At 39.6% G+C, this 25,040-nt stretch overlaps 1 protein-coding gene and 1 long non-coding RNA gene across 4 annotated transcripts in view; both read left to right on the top strand.

The window, feature by feature from the left end:
* The window catches only part of LOC148073834 (uncharacterized), a 202,760-nt gene extending 182,698 nt beyond the window's left edge, over window positions 1–20,062 (top strand). For both annotated transcript variants that reach the window (XR_015712121.1, XR_015712122.1), the window contains exon 2: window positions 19,527–20,062. This is a non-coding gene — a long non-coding RNA (uncharacterized LOC148073834). The remainder of the gene's footprint in view (window positions 1–19,526) is intronic.
* nr2f2 (nuclear receptor subfamily 2, group F, member 2) lies at window positions 14,564–18,903 on the top strand. 2 transcript variants are annotated; one of them, XM_087797968.1, is made up of 3 exons: window positions 14,564–15,269; window positions 15,931–16,476; window positions 18,527–18,903. In XM_087797968.1, the coding sequence occupies exons 1-3, from the start codon at window positions 14,828–14,830 to the stop codon at window positions 18,799–18,801; spliced, it is 1,263 nt and encodes a 420-aa protein (XP_087654094.1). In that variant the 5' UTR covers window positions 14,564–14,827; the 3' UTR covers window positions 18,802–18,903. The 2 variants fall into 2 exon arrangements, with proteins under 2 accessions (XP_087654094.1, XP_087654095.1); XM_087797969.1 differs by having other exon boundaries at window positions 14,568–15,269; window positions 15,949–16,476.
* Window positions 20,063–25,040: the final 4,978 nt, after the last annotated feature.

Genomic DNA, 25,040 nt, shown 5'->3' with positions numbered 1-25,040 from the left:
AAATTGCATGTGTGCTGTTCCCGCAGAAAGAACTCCGAGGTATTTCATTGTTCATACATTAGCTAATGTCATTACCTTGTCTGCGGAGTCAAAGGGGCTTAGCTCATGTTATAGGATTTACAGCCACCCAAACTGATCTCATTGGGTAAACGTTTGGCTCCGTGACAAAGAAACCGGACGAACACCCAGATTCTACCAGCAGTATCGATATACAGGCGGCAACCTGACCCCAGTGAAGGGAATTGCAATCTGATTTGTACTCTGTATCTAGGCTGTTTTATCCCTAGTTGAGTGTCTCACTTGCTTACAATTATGTTGTGTATTTGTTAATAACCACAACATTTGGTTAAAGTAAATCCTAAAGTACACTTGTGTGAGCAATATTAGCAATGAGCTATAAGTAATTTCCAAGTTAAAGGCCTCTTAAGTAAGTTATGACTTTATCCCATTTCTCATTTCATCAACGACGATTTGAGCTTGGTACCTTCCTTCCTGTGTTGCTGGTATTGGCTCCAGCTCCCTCCAGCAACATGATGGGAATAAGCAGCAAGAAAAAAAGTGGTTCTTTTTAATGGTGTCTAAGTTTTGTAGGATCCATGATATCCACAACAACCTACTGTTTGATTGGTTGTATTTCTTGAAAGCTAAATGTAGATTACATATCTCTGTCTTGAAAAAATGTACATTGTACAATTGTCATATAATTGCTGTCAATGCTACTTGTGGTGGAACGCCATTGACATTGATTGTTTGATATGTCATTTTTAGTAAAAACTTTACTCTAAGTCAGGACTGACTCACCAGATTTTGTCCCCGACTTATCCTTTTGATGTCTTCTATGTATCTATCTATTTTCTAGGAGCCATCAGAGTAAAGATGCCCAGACGTTACTTTAAAAAAAATACTTGTATCTTCTCTGAGGGAATACCAAGATGCTAACCAGATCACATTATCCCATGGCCCCATGGCTGCCTTGTTGTCTCCAAACAGTTGGCCATCCCATTCCAAAAGAAGAACATCCATGAGGCCTTCACAAAAGGTACCAGAGCAACCTCAACTGGCTTCTCCCAATATGAATAGGTATTGGTTCAACTTCACCTGAGCTCTAAGAGAGTACAGACACTTTCCGGGGAAAAAACTTCAGTCACTACCCCAAAAATGTGTAGTCTTAGGTAGTAAGTAGGGGAAAGCAGGAAATTACACCTATGAGTAAATTGAGAAGGGGGTCTTTTAGATAAACTCTTTCTTCCCCACGGTTGATCACATGAACTTTAAGATTGAGGGTGATACATTAAGACTTTATGTAGATCCCACTGTGGTCTCCTCACAGTTGAGTATGCCCTTCGCAAAGGAGGGCGTCATGTAGGTCTTCAAAAAAAGGTGCCGGAGTAACCCTGATCTGGCTTCTCCCAATATGGATAAGGGTTGATTCTACCTCATCTTAGCTCTAAGAGAGAGTACAACCAGACAGGGGTCCAATAAAAAGGTATCCAAACAGCCATGAAATCATCGTTGATTATTGATGTGTATTAACTAAGCAATACTATACCTAGCCTGATACGTTTTAAAGATGAAACCCGTCCTCATAACACATTATATTTGAAAACAATCCATTTCAATGAGCTGTATTTGAGAAGTGATAGGAGGTTTCCAGTAAATAATCAAATTGAGATACCAACCACCACACGACTGCCTTCTGTTTCCACCTTCCACTCTGTGGGAAACAAGGTCAGTACAGTTCAGTTGACTTCCATGAACCTTTTTTGACAACCCTCAGACGAGACCAACTATTCTCTCCACGCGTCCCCGGGGCTTCTTCTGAATTCATTACTCCCATAATAGCCATTTGCCATATTTGTTAACACGCTCGGTCACCTGTCCCACAGCTGTCCGTGCAGCCTTTTCATCATTGAGCGCTACCTGTCATAATGACCCTGTAATAAAGTGTCATTATCTATCCACCCAGTGTGGTTAGCCGGGCACAAATTCACCAGAGGAATCCAGCTCCTGTCTCCTTCAGTTGTGAAGGGTATAAATGTCAGCATCCTTTTGTGAGGATTACAGACATTCCCACATTAGGGGCCGGACCGATTGTTCTATACGGAACGGTGGGAGTGGAATAAGGCGTTTGATTTTAGATAGCGTAGAACGAGACCGATGCCAGCAGACCGGATGGCTCTTTGTGTGTAAACCTGGCTGCCGACTTAAATCTGACACTGGGGCTCGATCGGGGAGAGCTGAAGCGATGAGGGTGACAGTGGTGTCGATTACACGGCCAGTTATTACAATTTGTCAGGTTTTATGATGTCGGTGACGGCTGGGATTTATCTTCTCAACCACCTTTTTTATATTTCACAGTACTGTGGCGAACAAAATCTTCGCCATCCAAATTTGTTTTCATTGTTTCGAAGGAGTTTGATTTATCCTCTAGCTAAATCAACCTGTGTCACTATGAATGATTCAAACTTGAACTGTGTGGGTATAAGGCAAGAAACAATCAAGAAATAAAAACATTTTTCATGGAAAAATACAGCCAAAGTTGTTTCCAAGCCAACACTGTCGAAAGCAAGTTTCAATAGTAACAACCCACTGTATGTTTTTTGGAGGATGAAAGTTGCAAAACAAGGTTTATACTTTGGTCATCATAAGGGTTTTAAGCCTTCACATATAACCACTTACAACAGATTTCAAAACCACGTTTATGGACATTTTGACAAATAAAGTTACCCATTGGTTAATTTCCCAACTTGAAATGGTTCATTTAAACCTTGACCTTCACAGACATTGCTTCTGGGACCATTAACTAACTTGTATTCATGGAATTTAAATCAAAATTTTCAGCGCGATTGACAAAAATGAGTCATGTGATTGAGTGAACTAATGATGTGTACAACCTTATCATTCTCCATCCAGAAACAACTGGTCTTGTGTTAGTCCAAGGTAAGACAATCCATTTCAAAACATTATGATGCACATATACTAATACCTATGTTTACATGTGTACATTCTTAAGTAGGTTTTGGAGACACAAATATATTTGGTACATTATGTTTTTACAAAGGTGTCAAACTTTTCGGGATATAGGAGGAGGTAGGTAGTTTCCACCCTGGTCGTTGAACTGTGGATCAGTTCTATAGACTTGGCGGGTTCTTGAGTGTGCATGGGAGTATGCCGAACATGTCTTCAATGATCTGGAGAAGGCATTCGACCATGTGCCTCTGGGAGTCTTGCTGGGGTTTGCAGTGACCGAAAGAACAACATTGTGAGAACAGGTGGCCAAAATTGGCTGAGCTGTAGGGTTCAAGTTAGGGTGAGAAGCATGGCCATCTAGGAAAGACTTGGAGAAGAGTAGTTGGTTGAGGAAGCTGGGTCATCGTATCAGGATGCCTCCTAGACGTGTCACTGTTGATGTGTTCAGGGCATGTCCCACCAATAGGAGACTGCAGGGGAAACACGCTTAATAAGAGCTTGTCAAATTTGAGGATCTCAGGCAGTTTATAATTCTATTAGTGCCTAAACTTTGATTATTTTGACTCCTTGTTACCTTGACTATTTTCTTGCAGATCCTGACTATTCATGGTTTACCAGGATTATGTAATTTGCAAGGATTTTCAAAAGTCCCTTAAACATTTATTCCGTTAAAGACCTGTACATCTTTCATATCTTGTTCAGTAATTGGTCTATTGATTGTTAATGTCATCATGATTTAGTAGAAAAGCAGTCATTTGACAGCGTGGACAATTCAAGGGCCTCTTTGTCCATTCATCAGCACCCCTGATTGGGCCCATGTCATGGGTAGCTGCCGGCCGACCAGATAAAGATCAGTGGATGATTGGGCACACACATTCTTAACATGGCTGACCCGTGACATCTGAGGGCCAGCCAGGGAGCCCGTCATTATGTGTACAATGCAGCGCTTTCTTCTGTCTTATCTTTGCTGATGACATTGAAAGTTTTTTTGCATTAACTCATCAACGAAAAGACTATCATCATTAAAGGCATCTCAGCGGCGGTGGTGACACTGCAAATGTGTCTGTGTCTGCGGAGGTGGTTCATCGCGACCGTTCAAGTGTGGAGAGCTCCAGTTAAGCACAAGCTGTTGACTTTGTTTACCGATAGACTATCAAAAGAAACACTTTTCTGTTGTTTTGCGATAACCTCCGAGAGGATTTGGACCAGTGGCTGGGAAGTTGCTGGTGTTCATGTGAATAAGGGACCATAACATTATGACCCCCTGTTGTTTGTTGCAAGAAATCGGACTGCTTGAAGTGGTTACTATACAAGCAATGGGGATGGATGGATGGATGGATGGATGGATGGATGGATGGATGGATGGATGGATGGATGGATGGATGGATGGATGGATGGATGGATGGATGGATGGATGGATGGATGGATGGATGGATGGATGGATGGATGGATGGATGGATGGATGGATGGATGGATGGATGGATGGATGGATGGATGGATGGATGGATGGATGGATGGATGGATGGATGGATGGATGGATGGATGGATGGACGGACGGACGGACGGACGGATGGATGGACAAATGGATGATTGGATGGATGGACAAATGGATGATTGGATGGATAAGTTGATGGGTTGGAGTTGATGTAGAGATAGATACATCTATGGTTAGGAGAGGGTGAGCAGGAATGGATAGGTGGATGGATTATTGGATGGATAAATGTATAGATGTATATAAAAGAGGAATTTATCAAATATTAAACTCATAATTGGCACATAATGAATGAATGAATGTAATGTTCTGAATTACAAAATAAAAGTACAATTCCGATTCTTGCTCCTCAAATATTTAAACCTCGGAAACTAATAAATTAGTGGTTGATTAAATACAAAATTATAATCCTCCTTAGGGATCTATTATTTAGATGACTCCATTACATGTGTTGAAACATAAATTACTTTACATTTAATAGCTGTGCCTGTGAAAACCTTTTGACAATCACATCTAAAGAATTGATTGAAATCCCCAGAGCATTATTGAAAGAACGTACATAGACTACTAAATAATTGAGGAGCTACATGAGCTTTGGGGTTTTTTTGAAATCTTAAATCTTGTCAATTACTCTGAGTGAGAACTCTGTTAAAATGTGTATTAACATTTAATCATCAGTATTCGGAAACCAAAGTGAAATAATTTTGCTTCAGAATAAATGATTTGAATATAAAATAAGTCATTAATGTGTTTCCACACACCCAGATCGCAACACTTAGGGGCGGCTCAACTGTATTAACGCTGTCATTTCTGGAGCTCCGTCAAGGCACATTCTGCTTTGTTGTTTACGGTTATGTCGCCACAATTACAAGTGAAAAAGGGGGGCAGAAGTAAAGTGTCTGTGAAAGATTGATAGCTGTGGTCTTTAGTTCAATTGTAAATTAGAATAGCAAATCCCTCTGGGATACAAGGGCTCTATTTATGATTAAGAAAAAGCATCACCACAACATTGCGCTGCTAGAAAAGTTTCACAAACGGGCAATTAGCCTGATGAAAAGGACATTTTTTCACTCTTAGTCTTATTAATATGAGCCACCTTTTTAGTTTATGGTGTTGTCTTCACCTTGAGCTGCAAACAAAACAGTATCTGACTCTGATTATTAAAGGACAGGATTGTTTCATGACATTAGTTTATCTCGTCCGATTCTACCTATTAGGTCGGTCATGTTTATTTGTGCTTCAATACAAGTACGATTATGACCCGATCAAACAACGCTTTTAGTCAAAGATTTTAACAAGCCCATGATATTTTACACTACTAAATTAGAGTTTGATTCTAACTCGTGGCTAAATTAAATGGTGTGTTCTTCCTGTTTTTGTGTTGGTTTCCGCAAGGCACTCCAGTTTCCTCCTAAGGTTCAAGGTTTATCGATAAATCTGAACTTCTGTAGGTGTCAGTTGTTGTCTGTCTATATGTTCTCTGCAAATGACTGATGACCTGTCGTAGGTTTCCTTTGTCTCCGAGATATACCGCTTAGGAAGTTGATAACATTGAACAACAAAACAGTTGGAATACTGTGTCTTCATCGTGAGTGAAAACATCCACTAATTCTTTGGATTTGGTATTTAGTCTTGTTCTACGTGTTGGAAGTAAAAGTTTACACTGTTTTTTGTTGCAAAAAACCTGAATCTAAAAAGGAAAGGCAAAGAGTTATTAAGCTGTTGCTAACAAGCTAGCAAAAAGTTGAAAAGCTTAACGAAACATTGATTAAGTGATCTACAAAAAGAGTTCACATATCTACTATTTTGAGAACTTAAGACCCTTTTGAGAATCTGTTTCTTACATTCTGAGCAATTTTACTTTCCGTATAGCTTGAAGCTAGTATCGCTCAAGCTAGCATAGCTAGTCCAGGTTTACGTAAAAAACACATCAATTGTTTGAAAAAAAATGTTGTGAAATATATCTTGTATTTTATATAATATAATACAGTCCTTTACTCTTGTTTCGTCTCTGGGTCAAGGTGACCAAAAACACATTTGTTCCTAGGCCTCCCGGTCACCTTGACCGAGATTTAAGGGTTAAATTGATAAAGATTCAGTTAACAAATCCACCACAACTTGTGGTTTTCTTCTCAAGCCGTTCACAAAAAGTGGCTCCATGGCATGATTCTTCATTCTCCAATTATTCCTTTCATTAGTAGAAATGGTGACCAGTTCTGAACCTTGGCGGGCCGGTCCAAGATTTTCCTCCCCTCTGCAGTCACACCCAGCTTTAACAGGCCGGCCTGTAGTGTTCAGTGAACACTGGGCCAGTGTACAGTATGGAAAAGCCATAAATCACCTCAAATATGAAGTGCGAGAGATTTCAGCCTTAATCGTGACTATAAATAACATTTATGTGTAAAATGATTCTTCAATATGGTGGCAAAAGGACACGTTCATGATCAACTGACCTATATTTGCCCCATATAGAATTCTTCATTGACTTTAGAATAGTGATGCTGTTTCATATATTTATATTTTGGGGGATTTAAAAGAAAAAATTAAAAATGTATCTCTTATTGGATCAGGGGCCTACCATTATAGAACTAACTTTGTAATAATGTAATTTATTTGATTGAGTTCAAGCTGTCATGGTCCATATAAATACATTGTTATTTGCAAAGAAACAATGGAATCCCTGGCATGATCTAAATTCTTGAACTCTGAACTTATTTTTGTTTTTTTGCTGCCTGCTCCTACGCAGAAGGACTACATTGGGCTAAAAGCGGGGGACACCCTGGACAGGGTGTGAGTCCATCACAGAAATCAGATCGACAACTAGACACATCAACATACAAAGTAATAATTCACCAGAAAGTAAAATTTCTGATTCTCTTGTCAACCTCATTTTGAGTACGTTTTGAGTAATTTGTTCATCTTTTAAAGTTATAGGTAAGAATGTACGTCTTCGTGAAGGTCGTGTCCAAAAAGACACGCCAAAAAGCATCCACATTTCTCCTACCTGGAGTACTTCCTGTCTGTGTCGCATGTTAGCCTTTAACATTCTGCTATTTTTTTCGGAACATATTTCAATGTCGAGGCTTCAATGCAAGATGGATGTTACAGACAAGCACCGGGGAGGTATTTGGATGTTTTAAAGTGTCTTTTTGGACTAAGAAAATTGAGTTGCAACCATTATATGGACTTGAATATCTGCCTATAACTTCAAACAGACACTCAATCTCAACCGTTAGTCGACATGAGGGTGAGTCGAGAAGAGTGACGTTTAAATTTTGTAAGTATTATTTAACCTGTGTTGGACTGTAGGAGGAAACCCCAAAAATATAACTTAATTCTTTCCAAATCCAGAATCCAAAAAGGGCATTTAAAGACTCTAGACTGGAGTTTTCTGAGATCTGAGATCAGACCACATAGATCTACTCTGGCCCAGGAATATTTGACAGCTAGTATTAATGTGTGATGATATTGTACTTCCTGTCACAACAGTTTTTATGTTAAAGTGTAGTTGTCTCTGGATTGCGAGCTAATAAAAATATCGCTTTGCAAAAGAACCTCCAGGAGCTTCTCCTGTTCATAGTAACAAAACAGTTTGGCACAAACCTTTGGCGACCCTGAGAAACTGAGGGGAAAAAAAACACAACCTTGAAACGACGAGATACTTCTTCACCTCCTGATGTCGTTTGCTAATTTGATTGCAGTATACAAGTGCTCCACTAGATGTCACTGAATGATAATCACAGTCATTTTTTTTTTCTCAAAGCGTGAATCAAATGCTGAACTAATTGAACCTAACAATGCGGTTCAGAGGAAGCCGGAGTAAGGTGATATATTGGGAACATAATCTGGATTGTAATCTGGATCGTTATGAGTAAACACTGGTTTTACAGTCGTATTAAATTAGGCACTCTCTAATTCCGACCTTTCCTTAACCTTTACAGCTATCGTATATACACATATTCCCTCTGAACTCGGTGTCATCGACTCCGGGGAGTGTATACGCATGTATGGAGTTGTAAAAGTAGCTGCGGCGTGTCCTCGGATGACTATAAAGTAACAGGAATCCTGTGAATAATGTGAGATTATGTCTTTTCCCCCTGCAGGTCTCTTTCATCACGTGGAGTCATCGCTATGGTGACAGACTTACCAATCCCAGCCTCAGTCCATTAGCTTTCTCTTCTCGCTCGAATCCCGGCGGCTTCCAACGACCGTTGGTCACACGTGGCGTCGGGTTATGATCACAGTTGATTATACACATCATTTCCTGTCCAAGCCAACGTGCGTAACCACGACGATAACACTATGGGTTTATTGGAATAAAGGTTTTCTGACATGTTGGTGTGAAAGTGACATAAATATAAGTCGTTTTATTGGTTTCAATTTCATCAAAATAGTGGTGCAACATACATGAAAATCATGAAAGCTTGAAGATGAAAGTTGTGGCAGCATCTGGATATCTTAGCGTCGACGTGGAAAACACCTGTGTGCAGTACACTTTCAAGCCAGTAGATGTCACTGGAAATTGTGTGGGTGGATACTGGATATATAGATATTTTTTCATTTAAAAGAACACAGATTTAAACATGTATGAAAGAATGAAAATGTTCCTTTTTCTTCTAATATTAAAGCTTCTAACTTTTGAAAACAGACAATAAGAAAAAAGAGTCAAAAAGTTTTATTTTGAAAACTGCAAAATCATCAAAGCAAAAGTTAAAGTTACATCACAGCACTAACAACCGACATTTGATTAGGAAAACGAATTACATTTTGACATCCGATCTGTCGCAGTGCATTGTGGGACTTGAGTATGAATTGCGGACGTCCATTTTATTAGCGGACCTTGTTCTTGTTCCCCGATAGCCTAAATTACAGTTTTATCTGTAGCCATGGCATCACTGTAGAATAAAACGTCAATAGTTTAAAAACATACAACATAGTCATTGAGTATTGTGTTGATCTGCTTTCGATATACATTTTGAAATAACGTTTTTGACTGTGTTAATACATATTGGAAGGATACTTTATTGATTAAATTCTTTAAATAATGGCGTCCTGGATGTGGCCCCGGGGGCCATGAGTTTGACATGGCTGGGTCCTTACCAATTTTTAGGACGTGAGTAATGATTTCTATAGTATTTTGTCAAAGTGTCTTGAGATAATGCTTTGACTTGAATTGAATCCAGTCGGACATGAACTCTTAAGTTTAGAATCTCGCACCTGGAAATAATTTAGATAAGCAATTGGAGTTAAAAGACTCCTCAAAAGTTGTGACTACACAGTGGTTGCAGTTTTGAGCAGTTAAGAGCCACAGTAACGGTCTAGTACTCACACACACAAACACACACCCGGCTGTGCTACCACCTAACACCTTAGGTTACAGTAATTCAATCCACTGTCTGCTGCCTTTGGGGCCACATATGAACCATGTCTGCAGGACCGAACACTGCCAGGCTTTTTTTTTTTTTTTTTTTTTCCATAGACGAAAGTGTGAGCTGCTGCCCACTCGCTACAGCGGACGAAGGTGAAAAAAAAAAAAAAAAAAAAAAAAACGGGGAAAGGGCAGGTCACATTTAAAGACACACATCTTACAAGTGTTGAGCGTTGCCGGGCGTCTTGCTCCGCTGGTCGCCGGTCAGCTCCACTGGGCCAGATGGGGATTTAGGTTGCTCTGCCGATGGGCACTCCGGCACCGGTTCCTGAGGTTAGAGAGCACTTATCACACAGTTCTCCCATATATACTTTCCTCAGAGTTAAACCATTGACCTTTCGGTCGCCGCCCGCAGATATATATCCGCAAATACACGCAACCGCCAAAAACAACACGTCACTGGTCATTTACACCACAGTTTGGATCACTTCAGAGCTATCAGCCGCCATTTCCAACCACCAGCTTCCACGGATACATTAAGAGCGCGCTGGCAGTCGGCCTAAAGAGTGATCATTGAGACAAATTGATCCCTATCTGTTTAAATTGGCACTATAATCTATCATTGGCAAATTGAACAGTGAGCTATCTGGAATCTATTGCCTTTTAAGATAGCGGGCCCTGAGGGTTCGCAGACGGAGAGGAAAGTGATCTACACCGCGGGATGAACTCTTTATTAACAACTTCGGGTGTGTGTTGTTGGTGCGCTTGTGCGTCACACAAACATCCACACGGTTCTACACGTTCGCTTTTAATACCAGCAGTAAATGGTGCCAATACAATGCTGTTATCTATTATGACATGTTATTACTGTACATCTATTAATAAAATTTGATTTTTAATTAAATTACTTGATTTCATTTATTTAAATAGAGTGAAATAAACACATTTTCTTTAAACATTTTAAACACATTTTTATTTGTAATTACATCAGTAAAAAGTGATATAAAAAAATATTGTATGTGTTATTTTTATTCCATTCTTTTATTCTGTACTGCCGGCACAAAATATTTCTACATGGCAATAAAAGTTTCTGATTCTGATCCAAATTAAATATTAAAGAACTTTTATTAATTTTAATAAACATTTCATCAATCATCAATGTTTATCCATAATTTCTTTCACATTATGTGATGTTTCATTTGATTAAAATCACTTTTAATTATGATTTTAAATGTTATTTTGATAGTTTTTTTGTTGTTTTTTTATGTGACTAGTTCTATTTATTTATTCGCGTAATCGTCGGTGCCGCGTGTTCGCTCCACGTAACTCTCGCGGACTCCCGTAGTTGATTAGCCTGGTTAACCTTTGCTCTCGCGCGGCTCTGCGAGGGTTAATCAGGCCGAGAACTTGGAGACCCCCGGGTCACCATCCGTCCTTGTGCGTGAGGAACTTCCCCAGAATTCCTTTTTTTTTTCTCCTTTCTTTTTTTAACTCTCACAATTTATGACAATTTTCCACGAGTCCTAATTGATCGAGAGCCGCTTATTGATCAAGTGATTTTCGCGCGTCAGTGGAACAAATCGTGCACGCGTGTGTGATCGGTAAATAGGAATTGCGAGCGACATTTTTTTTTTTATTGAATTTGAATAAAACATTTTACTAAACGTGCAGGAACAATTTAACTTGGGAAGTAAAAACCCGCCCGCTTCTTTAAAACCCCTTGGATTCATTTAAAAAATAATTAAACGTCACCAATTCTTATTATAGTGTCATTAAAAATCAATAAACGGCATGTTTATAACAATGACGCAATAATACTAATAAAAAGCAATATTTTGGGGTTTAAATTTGCGTGATAATTACCGTTTTTTTTATTTATTGTCGCGTTTTGGTGATTTAATTTAAAGATATATACGTGATAATGTCACCCAGACAGGTGTCAGTCCCCCCTCCTCCCCTGCTCTCTCCCCCCTCCCTCTCTCCTCAGCAGCCCACACAAAGCAGCGGCGGAACCACATTTACTGTGGGAGAGAAAAAAGGCGCACTGGCTTTTTTCGACTCGCCGTGAAGCCCACTTATCATTTTTCACACACTGATATTTCGCCTCGGACAACTTATATATATATATAAAAAAAACTCTCGTGACAGTGGTTGGTTTGTCTCGGCTCTCCAAAGTTTTTTTGCACGACCAAACATTTCCAATAAACATCGTGGGGGGACATTTTTTGTTTTTTTGATTTTTTAAACATTTTTTTTTTGTTTTTGCCCCCATCATTTAATTTTTTAGGGGGGTGTGTGTTTTTGTTGTCGCCAAAACAAGAGGTTGTATTGTGAATAAGAGAGAAGATGCATCCGGATACGGACGAATCTGCTTCGTATGCATTTGGTAGGTGTGTTATTATCAGAATACAGCATCCTCATCTTCTCTATTAATGTTTAATGAGCTGAAGATCTGCGCCATTTTTTTTTTTTTATAAATGTCATGCTCAAAGCGTTTATTTTTTTACGCACTTGAAACACAATGTGTTCTACTTTTCCTTTCATTTGCCATCCTATATAAACCATTCCACTCTCTTTATCATCAATTTTTCCTTCATATTGTCGTCATAAAGTGCAGATAAATGTACTCTTACCTCGGTTGTAATCGGCTCGAGTCGTGTCCTCGCCCGAGTGGCTCGCCCTGGATCTGCGAATGAAAGCGACAAAAGGTGTTGATGCAGACAAACATATCATCGGCTAATTTGTTGCAGAATAAGCAACACAATTGCTGTGGATACCACCGAATGACACCCGATAGAGGCGCACGCAAAAAACAAATGTAAATCCAACTTTGGCGCAAATTTTTAGAGGCTTTGCTGTCCAAAGTTAAAGGAAAATTGAGTCGTCGGTTTGAACACGGGGGCTCTTTGGTTTGGAGTCGATGCGAGAGACTGAAGCGGTTTCCGTGTCGGTTGGCTCCTCTAAAATTGAATCCGGCGTGAAGGGATGCGATCATCCGCAAGGGGGCGCCCATATACTGCACTAACGGTGCTCGTGCTGCTGCTGCTGCTCAGGTCATCCTTCAGGGAGCTTGAACTGCAGGTGAAACGCTGCAGATTCCAGTTCCAGACAAAGTTATGACCCCGGACAGCAACACCAACCACCATGTGTCGTTATCATAAAGCCCACTGTTTTGGTGATCACCGACAAAGAGAACAAGTGGCGTTTATAGTGTTTGTCATGAGGAGGGAGTCCACTTTCATCCTAAGTTTAATGTGAAAGTCGTGACCCCTTTGACCTCAGCTGACACGTTTAAACCTTATTTAAAGCGGCAGTCAAAGCGCCTGCTCCCACGTTTGGCCTTTTTGTGACCTGGTGTTTGTTGTCAGGATCAGAATATGCAGTGTAAGAATTGTCGTATCATCACATCTGCTGTCATTCACGCCTTTTATTCTTCCTTCCTTTGAGACACTCTGTGTTCTTTCTAAATCAGTATATTGACTGTTTTACTGTGGACGAGATGTACTGTATATTTAAAACTGTAATCCTTGCATTACCATTTCAATTAGAAAATGCAAGTATAAATTATATATTAATGCTGTTTGGCGTCTTTATAATAATGTCATGAGCTATCATGTGAAGGTAGTCGCGATTCAAATGTGATCAAAGTGAGTTACGTTTTAATTCAATAAAAAAATATATATATGGCTTGTAATGTGTTATAAATTGAACATTAATTTAACTGAAATTGGCAGTTATCATCAAAATACTTCCGATTGAGTGTTTGTAATGTATAAAGTGCGTTGCTTTTAAGCATATAAATGTATTCAAACGTGGTTTTAATAAAAGTGTTAAAATATTTCAGAATTGTTTCAAAATTATTAAACAGGGCTGATCGAGTAAAGCTAAGGCTTGCATGAATACGGAGTAACCATCAACTAAAAGGAAGCTTTATTTAATATCTAAAATATAAAAATCCATCTGTTAAAGTTGCGTTATGGAAGATATTCTCTGCTTTATTGTCACCGATCAAGACTTACGAGAGAGGGCGGGTGGAGAAGAAACACGACTCTCTTTAGGACCCGGCGGCCCTCCTCCGACCTCCTCGCCCGGCTCTGGCAGAGAACCAAGTAGCACAAGTGCCGCCCAACCAATGAGGTGCGGGGGGAGGTCCCTAAACTCTGACCAGTCAAACACACTCTCCTTCCTTATATGGCAGCCCGTCGCCATGGTAACGTGTGCTAAGTTGCAGCAGTCGTGTCAAAGTTCACTATATAGAGAGCTCAGTGAGCTGATCAGAGAGAAAGCATTCTGCCAGCCCGGCTCCTACCAATCGCAAATCACTTCCTAACCTCCGCCTTTTTAACATATTTGATCACTTTTGATTCCTTTTTTTTTAGCCTATTATTTTACCAGAGAACGGTGGAAAAGGCTTGTAGGTTGCGATCTTCTTTTTTTTAGTAATATCTAGTTTTTGTTGGGGAAGTATCCATAGATTTTTCTTCTCCAATTTGCTGGCGCTCACGAGCGAGAAGACGCTCGTGTGTGTTGTGAGTGTGTGTGGTTTTTTTTTTTCCCCCTTTCTTTTTTTTTTTTTTTTTTTTTTTTTTTTCTGGTGGTGGTGGTGTTTCCTTCAAGACTTGTGCTGGAACTTGAGAGTCGCAGCTTCAGTTGTTGTCCATCGCTCGCCCTTCTCGCTGTAGCTCTTCTTCTTCTTCTTCTTCTCGTCTTGTTTTTTTTTTGGCGCATCTTTTTCCTCTTCGCGTTGATGCTTGGATGGCTGAGTGTCGGCGCCCCTGGACTTGGCCTTTAAGCGCAAGGCAGCAGCGACTCAGCTCGCATCACTTTTAGAATAAGAAGAAAAAAAAAATCCAACAGCGGGAGATTTTTATCCATTTTTCCCCGTTTTTTCTAAAAAAAAAATTGACTAATAATCCTAATTCCCATCGCAGTCGTTTCTCCTCGTCGCGACAGCAAACACGGCAGAAGAAAAAGTTTCTCTCCGTTGACTGATAGATATGGCAATGGTAGTGTGGAGAGGCTCCCAGGACGATGTGGCTGACACCCAAGGCGCCCTCTCCTCGCAGACCCAAGGAGGACTATCCCTTCCCACCCCTCAGCCGGGCCAGCTCAACCTGACGTCGTCGCAGGTCGCCGCGCCGACCCCGCAGACGCCGGTCCAGGGGAACCCGAACAACACGCAGCAGTCCACGCCGAGCAACCAGTCGGAGAAGCAGCCGCAGCACATCGAGTGCGTGGTGTGCGGCGACAAGTCCAGCGGCAAGCACTACGGCCAGTTCACGTGCGAGGGCTGCAAGAGCTTCTTCAAGCGGAGCGTACGGCGGAACCTGACGTACACGTGCCGGGCCAACAGGAATTGTCCGATCGACCAGCACCACCGCAACCAGTGCCAGTACTGCCGCCTCAAAAAATGCCTGAAAGTCGGCATGAGACGGGAAGGTATTGGAATTTTTGGTTTTCTCATCCATGTTATTATTTTTTATTTTTTTAATGTACGTGAAACAATGGTGTCGCCCCCCGATTTCTTCTCCTCCTCCCCCTCCTCCTCATCCTCCTCCTCCTCCTCGCCCGACTCTCCCTTCAAGAGGCAGCCGGCTGCAGAGCACCGTGAGCGGCGTTGGTTCTGTCGGATCCCGCGGTGCCTCGCCTGGTCCTCCTTTTTTTTTTTTTTAAATCCCCCTGTATTCATCCATCCTATCCTTCCAAACATCTAAATAACCCCGAATCCACGTCTACATTCTAACCGCCTCCTTTGTTTCTGCCTCAAAAATAACGTGGTTATGATACAATAACAGCGCAGCCGCTGTTATGGCGATTTCTGACGATCCGCTGACGGTTTAAATCGAAATTATATTTTAACGTTAATAATAATAAAAAAAGGATCGATTCAGGTTTGATATGAAAGTAGGTTAAGGGTTGTAAGGTCTCTCTTTGTGTCCCTTCACAGTCGGCTCATGTTGCTCAATAATATGTGTGTGTAGCCAGTGCGCGCGTGTGTGTGTGTATATGTGTGTGTGTGTGTTTGTGTGTGTGTATACGATAATTGACCCGCACCGTGATTGTGTGATGATTTGTAGAATTCAGGCTTCAATATCTGCAGTTTCTCTTTTTACTGCAGCCGTGCAAAGGGGACGGGTGCCACCCACGCAGCCACACCACGGCCAGTTCGCCTTGACAAATGGGGACCCACTCCACTGCCATTCCTACTTATCCGGATATATCTCTCTCCTGTTGCGAGCGGAGCCGTACCCCACGTCCCGCTATGGCAGCCAGTGCATGCAGCCCAACAACATCATGGGCATCGAGAACATTTGTGAACTCGCGGCCAGGATGCTCTTCAGCGCCGTGGAGTGGGCCAGGAATATTCCCTTCTTCCCGGACCTGCAGATCACCGACCAGGTGGCCCTCCTGCGGCTGACGTGGAGCGAGTTGTTTGTGCTGAACGCGGCCCAGTGCTCCATGCCCCTGCATGTGGCCCCCCTGCTGGCCGCCGCCGGCCTCCACGCCTCCCCAATGTCCGCGGACCGAGTGGTGGCCTTCATGGACCACATTAGGATCTTCCAGGAGCAAGTGGAGAAGCTCAAAGCGTTGCACGTTGACTCTGCCGAATACAGCTGCTTGAAGGCGATCGTGCTCTTCACCACAGGTAAGCCCCAGCACACCTGCACCCCCCAGACCCCCCCTCACTTTATTAACCACATGATTTAAGACCCTTTAATTAAACAAGAGCATCCGATTGGAGCATTAAAGAAAAAATAACAGCCGCAAGAGTCATAAAAGCACTTTTGGAGATCCTTAATAGCTCACAGATGAATTGCTTCTTCTTTTTTTTTTCTTCAACCATTTATCAACGTGTGTCTTGTTTGTAAGGAGAGTGACAGATATGAATGATATCTAGCTCTAAGAAGATAGAGGATGGGGGGGAGGGGGCGAGAAAGAAAGACTAATGTCCCATTTGCACACAGTCACAGCCAAAGTCTTGTCATCTGAGGACAGGCGTCGCACAAAAATAATAAATAAATAACCAGCTCAACTGGGTCATGACCTCGCACTTAAAACCTGGGACAGGCAGGTGTCGCGTTTGTATCCCCTGTTATTAAACTTTAAGCCAAAACTCTTAAAAAAACAAAACAACAAGCGATAAATATATATATATATTTTATTTTATTTATTTTTTCTCTGGCACAAAATCATCAGCAGCCGCCCACGCAGCAGCAGCTCAGATAGTGATTATGCGTCTCTCATGGTATAGTATGGCGGCAAGTCCGAGGGCTATGGTCTCGCTTGTTCCTCCGAAGCTAAATCTCTGCTCGCTAAAAGGTCAGTAGGTCTTTCCCTCACCCCCCCTCACTCCCTCCCTCCCTCCTCCTCCTTCTCGACTCCCCCCTTACTTGACAGGCCCTTGCAAAAATCTGTGGGTATATTTGACAAAAAACTGCCAGAGAGGAAACCATCAGAACAAAACAAAAAAAAACATGTATTTAGCCTGCAAGAAATAATTTGAGGTCTACTTAATTCAGTGTGTGTCATTTGTGGAATTGTATTCCTTTTAAAAAAAAAAAAATGTAATTCCACCACAATATAGTATCTGTCCAAAAATAAATTACTAAGACGTACATTTAATTTTACTCTACACAAATAAATGAGACACATTTTAAAAAAAGAGACCATATTTCTGTTAAAATACAAATACGAAAGTCTAGCGTATTTGATAAGCGACTAAATAAATTGCTAGCTTTGGTTTTAAGCACCCAAATGAATTACTGTAAGAAATAACTGCAGCTTTTACTTATTTCACATCCACACACAGCAAGCCACAAATGCATGTCACAAATATAAACATTAAAACATAAATAAAAAGAAGATATTTAAAAATGATAATAAAATCTTTTTTGTATAAGACGATATTTAACTATTCAACAAATAGCCACGTGAAAATATAGATTTTATTTATTTTTATTTTAGATAAATTGACCGCCGTGTATAATTACTGACAAAAATATATGATTGATCCCTTTTGATGAATTAATAAATATTAACTCCTTAAAAAAAACAACTTATCGAGTGTATATTCTTTTACTCATTTTAATTCTGATTCAGTTGTTTTTTTTTTTATTCCCTACATCTATAATTCAAAAACCTGATTTCAATGAACGTAAACACTACATTGTCGTCATTGATAGTTGTTTTAACTCATTTAATTTTAACTGATTGTTTAAAAGTTTATATTGTGCTTTTATAATAATCGCCATGGCGACATGACCGCGGGATACATTTTTCCGATTGAACTTTTTCTTCCATTGAGGAACCTCATACTACAGTATAGTGTAATAAGCAACATTCTCGCTCCATGTTGAGACAGCAGACATTCATTTAACTTATTATTGACTCATGTTTCATGTAAAGACCATGATTTTCATTTATTACAGAATGAAGTCGTTTATCGTCCATTTTGCGATAAGTAGCCTGTGTTTTTGATCTATTAACAAATGTTTTCACTTAATATGGTTTCATTTTAAATCGTGTATCTATGAAAGCAATTGCGATGTCATTTATATCAAGTGTTTCTATCAGAAGAAGATGCTTTCGAGTACATTGGAGTTGTTTCAAATGGATTCTCGCAGTAACAGTCCACAAATAATGATGATGGATGTTGGCACAAACGTCTGATCATGTGTTTCGCTCTCTCTCCTCAGATGCTTGTGGCCTCTCAGACGTGGCCCATGTGGAAAGTTTGCAGGAGAAGTCCCAGTGTGCCCTGGAGGAGTACGTCCGGAGCCAGTACCCCAACCAGCCCACTCGCTTTGGGAAGTTGTTACTGCGCTTGCCTTCCCTCCGCACAGTCTCCTCCTCGGTCATAGAACAGTTATTTTTCGTCCGCTTGGTAGGTAAAACCCCCATTGAAACTCTCATCAGGGATATGTTGCTGTCGGGGAGCAGTTTTAACTGGCCTTACATGTCCATTCAGTAAAAGGGACAAACAAAAGGTGTGGGGTTGATGGGGAGGAGGAGGACAGGGGGGTCTGTGCGGGACTACAATGATTATAGCTGCTTTTGTGGAAGGAATTAAAAAGAAAGGAGGAAAAAAAAAAGAAGCAACCGGCTGTTACACTGGGCTGGCTTTCATGAAGAAAGACATAATGACTGTGAATCTGACAAAAATTGAGACGTCCACTGAACTTTCAAAATGGCAGACTCTCCCAGTGTCCATGCAGAGCACCCATTGTTTTTTGTTTTTTTTACAAAAAAGAAAATGCAGAAAAAAAAAGGGATTCTGTTCTGAGGAAATTTTAAGTATTAAGTGCATTTAATTTGGGGGGGAAAAAATGAGGAAAAAAAATGGAGAAAGGGATTTTTTTTTCTCTGATGACTTTGTCCTGTGTCCATGTATAGCTGTGTTTTTTTTTTTTTTGTACTTTCTTTGTTCCTCCTCTTCCTGGTTCCAAACCGGCCTGTGTGATTTCTGTACGGTGGTGTTATTTTCTTAAGAAGGTGTACAAAAAGTTCTAAAAAGGAATTAAAACCACAGCAATAGGAAGTTGTAGACGTATAGGCGTAATGCTGCAAGCGCACTTATCTACTTTAGGATCCGGGAACACATAAGGACTTTTTTATATTCTTAACCCACTTAGAGAAATTTGTCTTCCCCCCCAACCCCCCATATATGTGGCTTCAGTTCCCCAGCATTTTTACAAGCTGCCTATATGTTCAAATGGTGCGTTTAAGGTGCACTAAAAGCCTAGTTAGCAGGTCAAACAGTATTATTATTAAAGCGTCCCTGAAATGTCACCCTTCAAGCATTAAGTGCCTGACAAAAGTTAGATTTGGGGAACACAATTAGACTCTGACAAACAACATTTTGAGGCAGTATTCTTGTAAATATAGGTCAACTTATTTCTTTTTTTTTTTTCTAAAATGTGATTAAGAAAAAAAAAATCTGTGGTTGCCATTATCTCTTCTTCTTCTACTTCTTCTTCTTCTTCTTCTTCTTCTCTCGGTGATGAACAAAACCTGAGTGGCAGACTTAGCTAGTAGCACTGAAAGTTCTGTTTTAATGTACATACATATTACGACAAATGTTTTCTTTTTTTGTTTTCATGTATATTTAGACTGTGAATGCATGGCCACAGGTCGCTAACCTATTTTACCTTTGATATATAAATGTAAATGTTTCTTCTCTTATTTTGACTGTATAGATATAATCTGTGCATTCTTAGCCCTTGTATTTAAAGTGGAAGAAAAAAAAAGACACACACATTGACTATTAGGCTTAAAAACAGGGTGAGCAGGTTCTTTTTTTTTTTGGAAACAAGGAGTTGATATTTTAACTTTTAGTGTTATTTGCTCCTTTGGTCTTTTGACAGGTGCAGTGCAGTGTGTGTGTGAGACAGAGAGGGGAGTGTGCGCATGCGTGTGTGTGTGTGCGAATGTGGAAGCAGGCAATTTTGTTTCTGAGGCTTTTCTTCAACACACACACACGCACACACACTCACACACACAATAAGAGCATGTTGTGGTTGAATTAAAAGGGATTGAACACTGATCTTTGGGCTCTTCGCGGCCACATGTGGACCAGAGAATGATACATGATTGTAATTATGAACAGTTTAAACTGAACCCACGTTTTTATATAAATATATCAAAATATATGACTGCAGGGTATTATTGATAACGTATAGATACTTTTTTTATGACCATGATTATTATTATTATTAATTGCAAGTGATATATGTGAGTGTGTGTGAAAGTTTATAGTTGAACACAATTCTTGTTTGTTTGTGTTAGCTTATTGTACAACGAGCATTCTGCTGTAAATTTGTTCTTGGTATTAAATTATAATTTATGAATTTGAAAAAAAAACGACACACGCTTTTATGTTTTTATTCTCCAGACTTGTGTCAGCTTGTGGTGTGTGCTCTTCTGCGTGTACGTATGTGTGTGTGTGTGTGTGTGTGTGTGTTTGTGGAAGTGGTGGAGTCAATTTGCTGTGGCAGGATGTCGCCCCCTCCCTTTTTCCCCGCGATCAGGGTGATTAATGGATTTCAAAATAATTAATCAATCACCCTGTATACTCGATGTATACTTTCCAAATGTCCCCTTCAAATACATGAAAATATATATTGCGTTTTGTGTGCGTTAACACTGTGATTTATTTCTGGTAATTCGTAAAACGAGTTGATCAACAAACAGCGCACAAGTGCGTCAAAGTAAATTCAAACTACTTGAAAATAAAACGTTTAAAAAAATATGTTTAAATACGTCATTTTGCCGTGTTGCATTCACGCGTAAATCTAAACCTTCCAAGTGTTGCGTTTAAAGTCCTGCCGCTTTTAAAAGAAAATAAAAAAATAAACGCGATAAGATAAATCGTGTTGCGTTCACATGTGAATATGATGTCGTAATGTTAAAAAAAAAAAGCTAAACATCCCTGGGGTAGGTTGTGTTGAGTTCAAGTCCCATTTATTATTTATTTCTGCCGCGTTCATCTCACTGTCGGCATCACCAAACATATCAGAGAATTACACGTGTTACGTTCACGTCCTAAACAAACAAGCTGCTCAGTTCGCTCAGGCAAAAAAAACATTAGTTGCGTTTATGATTAATGTTTGGTCTTTCCGTGTTAAGAAAAATGTGCCCCTGTATGTGTGTGTGTGTGTGTGTGTGTCGAGAAGAGTGTGTGTTGTTGTTGTTGATGATGATGATGAGGGTGTTTCAACACGCGTTTTAGCTAAAAGCTGTATTTATCCATACTGTGTTGCGTTCACTGCCCCCTGAACAATCTGTCTCTGAGGTATATTTATGTATCAGGGGCCATATTGATAACAAGGGACGTCGCACGCACGCAAAAACACACACGCTGCGAGCCAACATGATCTCATTGGAATTTGATGTACACATTCATTATAAAAAAACTCCTGCACTCGAGGGGGGGTCCGTACCCCCTTTTTTTTTAAAGACCCCCTAAATGAGACTTTTTCACTCGACGTGATCTCACCTGACAGGGCGTAATGTAAATGCTGGACTCCATCATTTTGTACTTCTGCTCGTTTATTAGCTTCGCGCGCACGTCTAATGAGCCGGAACGCGCAGCGACGTCACCTTTGTTTACGCGTGACGTGGGAACTTCGGTGACACTCGAGAAAAAAGGAGCGAGTTCACAGGCTTATTAACGGCGATATATTTGTTTTAATAAGATGAAGATGTGGTTCATTTTCACCCACCGAGGAAAAAAAACAAAAAAACACGCACCAGCGCACAGCTGAGCCGCAAAATGTGCGCGTTATTGGCGCTCTGGCACGAGGACAAATTGGCTGCTGCGCCATATAGATTTACGAGAAGCACTTGCTGCTATTACATTACACCTTGTTGCTGTTGTTATTACCACTGTGTTGGGAGCAGTTATAGAGCAGTCATAACTCCTCCATCACTTTGCTATTACAACCGTAATTACCGCGTATTACATAGTAAAATAAATGACCTCCCATTTAATTTTAAGTTTACTCCTTCCTTGTGGCTATTATTAATTCAAGTTATAGCAACAATTTAGTATTTTATTACCTTTTCTTATTCATGCTGTTATAACTAAAATTCGCTCAATCGTGTTATATATTTAAGACACAGCTGTCACTGATTTAAAATGTTTTTGTGGACTGTTTGGTTGACGTTAAAATGTTACACAGACAAAGACAGAATATATAAAAAAAATAGAACAATAGCGAAAAGTTTTAGTTTAAACAATTTAAATGTAAGCATTGCATTTATATTCAATAAGTGAAACAATACAATGTTATTTTAAACATGATTTGTTCAATTAGAGTCATTATTAATTTAATTAACAACAATTACAATTCCGTTCGTTTGTTATTCAGCTCAACTCGCTTAATCTATTGGTTCTGTAAAGATTTAAGAGTGTTTTTATGTTTGTTTTTTCTCATACAATTCCCGAGCACTTTTGAGTCCGGCGCCTGGCTTGTAAAATGTAAGATCATTCTGCCATCTACCTGCAGAGAGAGGAACTGTTCCCAGAGTTCACTGGGACAGAGCAGACGCCGGTGCACTTTAAACTTGTTCAGTTTAACTATTATTATTATTATTGAACAAGTCTTGTTAGTGGAGTGGTGGAGATGGTGCGTTCACGGGTCAGTTTTCTGTTCGGGAATCTACCCCCCATTGAACTGGATTAATCATCTTTTAAAATATTTGAAGGGAGAAAAAAGAAAACACACTTTCCTCTCCCCCCCCTAAAAAACCGTCGTCATTGATCGATATTTGCCGACATCTTGTATGGATTGGTTACTCGGGGTACACTTCATTAACTCCCCCATTAGCTGCACCACGGCAGCGTTTGTTACCCCACAGAGGGTTTGCTTCATGGGGACGTTTTTTTTCCTTTTCTCAGCTTGTTTGGAAAAAGATACTGAGTGGACGTAGAGACCCCGGTTTTGATATTTACTAGCTTTTTTTTTAAAGAAAAGAAAATATCCCAGATCTTTAAGATGTTAAAATCCAGAGCATTCATTGTCTTGCTCAAAGGTGAAAGTCTCCACCACTTTAATGTTTTTTTTTCTCCACGTTAATGGTTTTATTCGATGCTTCTTCTACTTCTACTTATTATTAATAATAATACTAACAAGCATTTGTTCGATTAAAAAGTCAAATTATATTGCGTTTGGAAATTCATAAAACTTTATTGCTCGTATTTTCAAAACTGAATTAAAATTGATAAAACTTTTTTTTTTTAAACTAAAATACACATAAGCAAATTAAACAACATTTTCGAGATTGTTTTTATTCATTTTCTTATTTTTATAATCTCACGACGTTGTTCTCCGTTTCTTTTGAGGTCTAAATCAAATTGTTTAGATATTCGACGCATCATAAAAGTGGAAAACGAATGTTATTTAAAATAAAATAATGAATAATAATATATAATAATATCGATTTGTCTTTCTATAATCAAAGATAATTTCTCCAACTTCACATCATGAAACCACAAGCCTCGCTGCTTTGACGCTGTTAATGCAAGTCGGTCATATTACACTTCTTCTGTGGGCGTCGGGGTCGCGCCTGGACACCCCTGGCTCCACTCGTCGAGACCCCCTCACTAATGAACAGCGTGGTCGCCAAAACAAGAGACAGCAGCACACAGGCGGTGTTGCAGTGACCTGAACCCACAGCCAGGGGGAGCCAGGCATCCCGTATGACCTCGGCTGTGCTCGGGTGAAGTTCGCTGCCGCACAATAAACAACCGTTTATTTATACGTGTTTTTTTTTTGCTGGGAATGGACCTTAAAGCACGTCTATGTTTAACATAATAATTTGTGAGCTAATAAGAAACATTTTAAGACATCAACTTACAATTATTAACCACTTTAAAACATGTTTTCTTTCATTTTTGATCCAAGATATACACGAATTAAATATATTTAGATACATATGATACGGAAAAAATAGCAATGTTGAAATTATTTTAATTGTATAATAAGCATTACTTCACCGTTTAAAAAAAAAAAAAATCAAGGCACGCCAAAGCCGACACTGCTTTTACTTCGACCTAATATTATGACTTGTAAAGAAAATATCATTTAGAAAACAAAACTCAACAAAGACGACATTACAATAATAATCACGTTTATCACGTTCATTAATTTAAACTCTGCACATTTTAATTGTAACTCTTCTTTTGAAACAAAAACCTCTACACGCAAGCGATGCAAAGCCAGGAATACGTTTATATTAATAAACCAAATACAAAAAAGTCAAATTTATATAAGTGTTAATGATAAACTATAATTAAATATAGTAGGTTTAAGGAATCTTTTTATTTTATTTTTGTAGTGACGTCCTGATATATTACGAGATGACTAAATGTATTTGAAAATAAATGAAGGTACGTTTCAAACGAAAATGTATGTTTTCTAAAATAAATGTTTTGGACCAACAAGCTAATTACACACTTTTGATGTAGTAAAAAACGATTAAATACTATTTCATTGAATAAACACAGGTTGAATTTTTAAATATACGTGATTTTTGTTATTTAAAAGCGAGTCTCGGTTGAAGGTTTTAATTCAACAGATTTCTGCCTCATTAGAGCGAAAATGACACCAGAAGAAACGGCTTGGAAATAAATAAAAGTGCCAGATCTCGTTTGAACTTTTACAACTTTATGTAAACAAGTTGTTTGTTTGCGAATAATGTCGATTATTA

This window comes from Callionymus lyra, chromosome 8 (genome assembly GCF_982586985.1).
Source record: "Callionymus lyra chromosome 8, fCalLyr1.hap1.1, whole genome shotgun sequence".
Lineage (NCBI taxonomy): Eukaryota > Metazoa > Chordata > Actinopteri > Syngnathiformes > Callionymidae > Callionymus > Callionymus lyra.
This window is presented reverse-complemented; position numbering and strand designations above follow the sequence as displayed.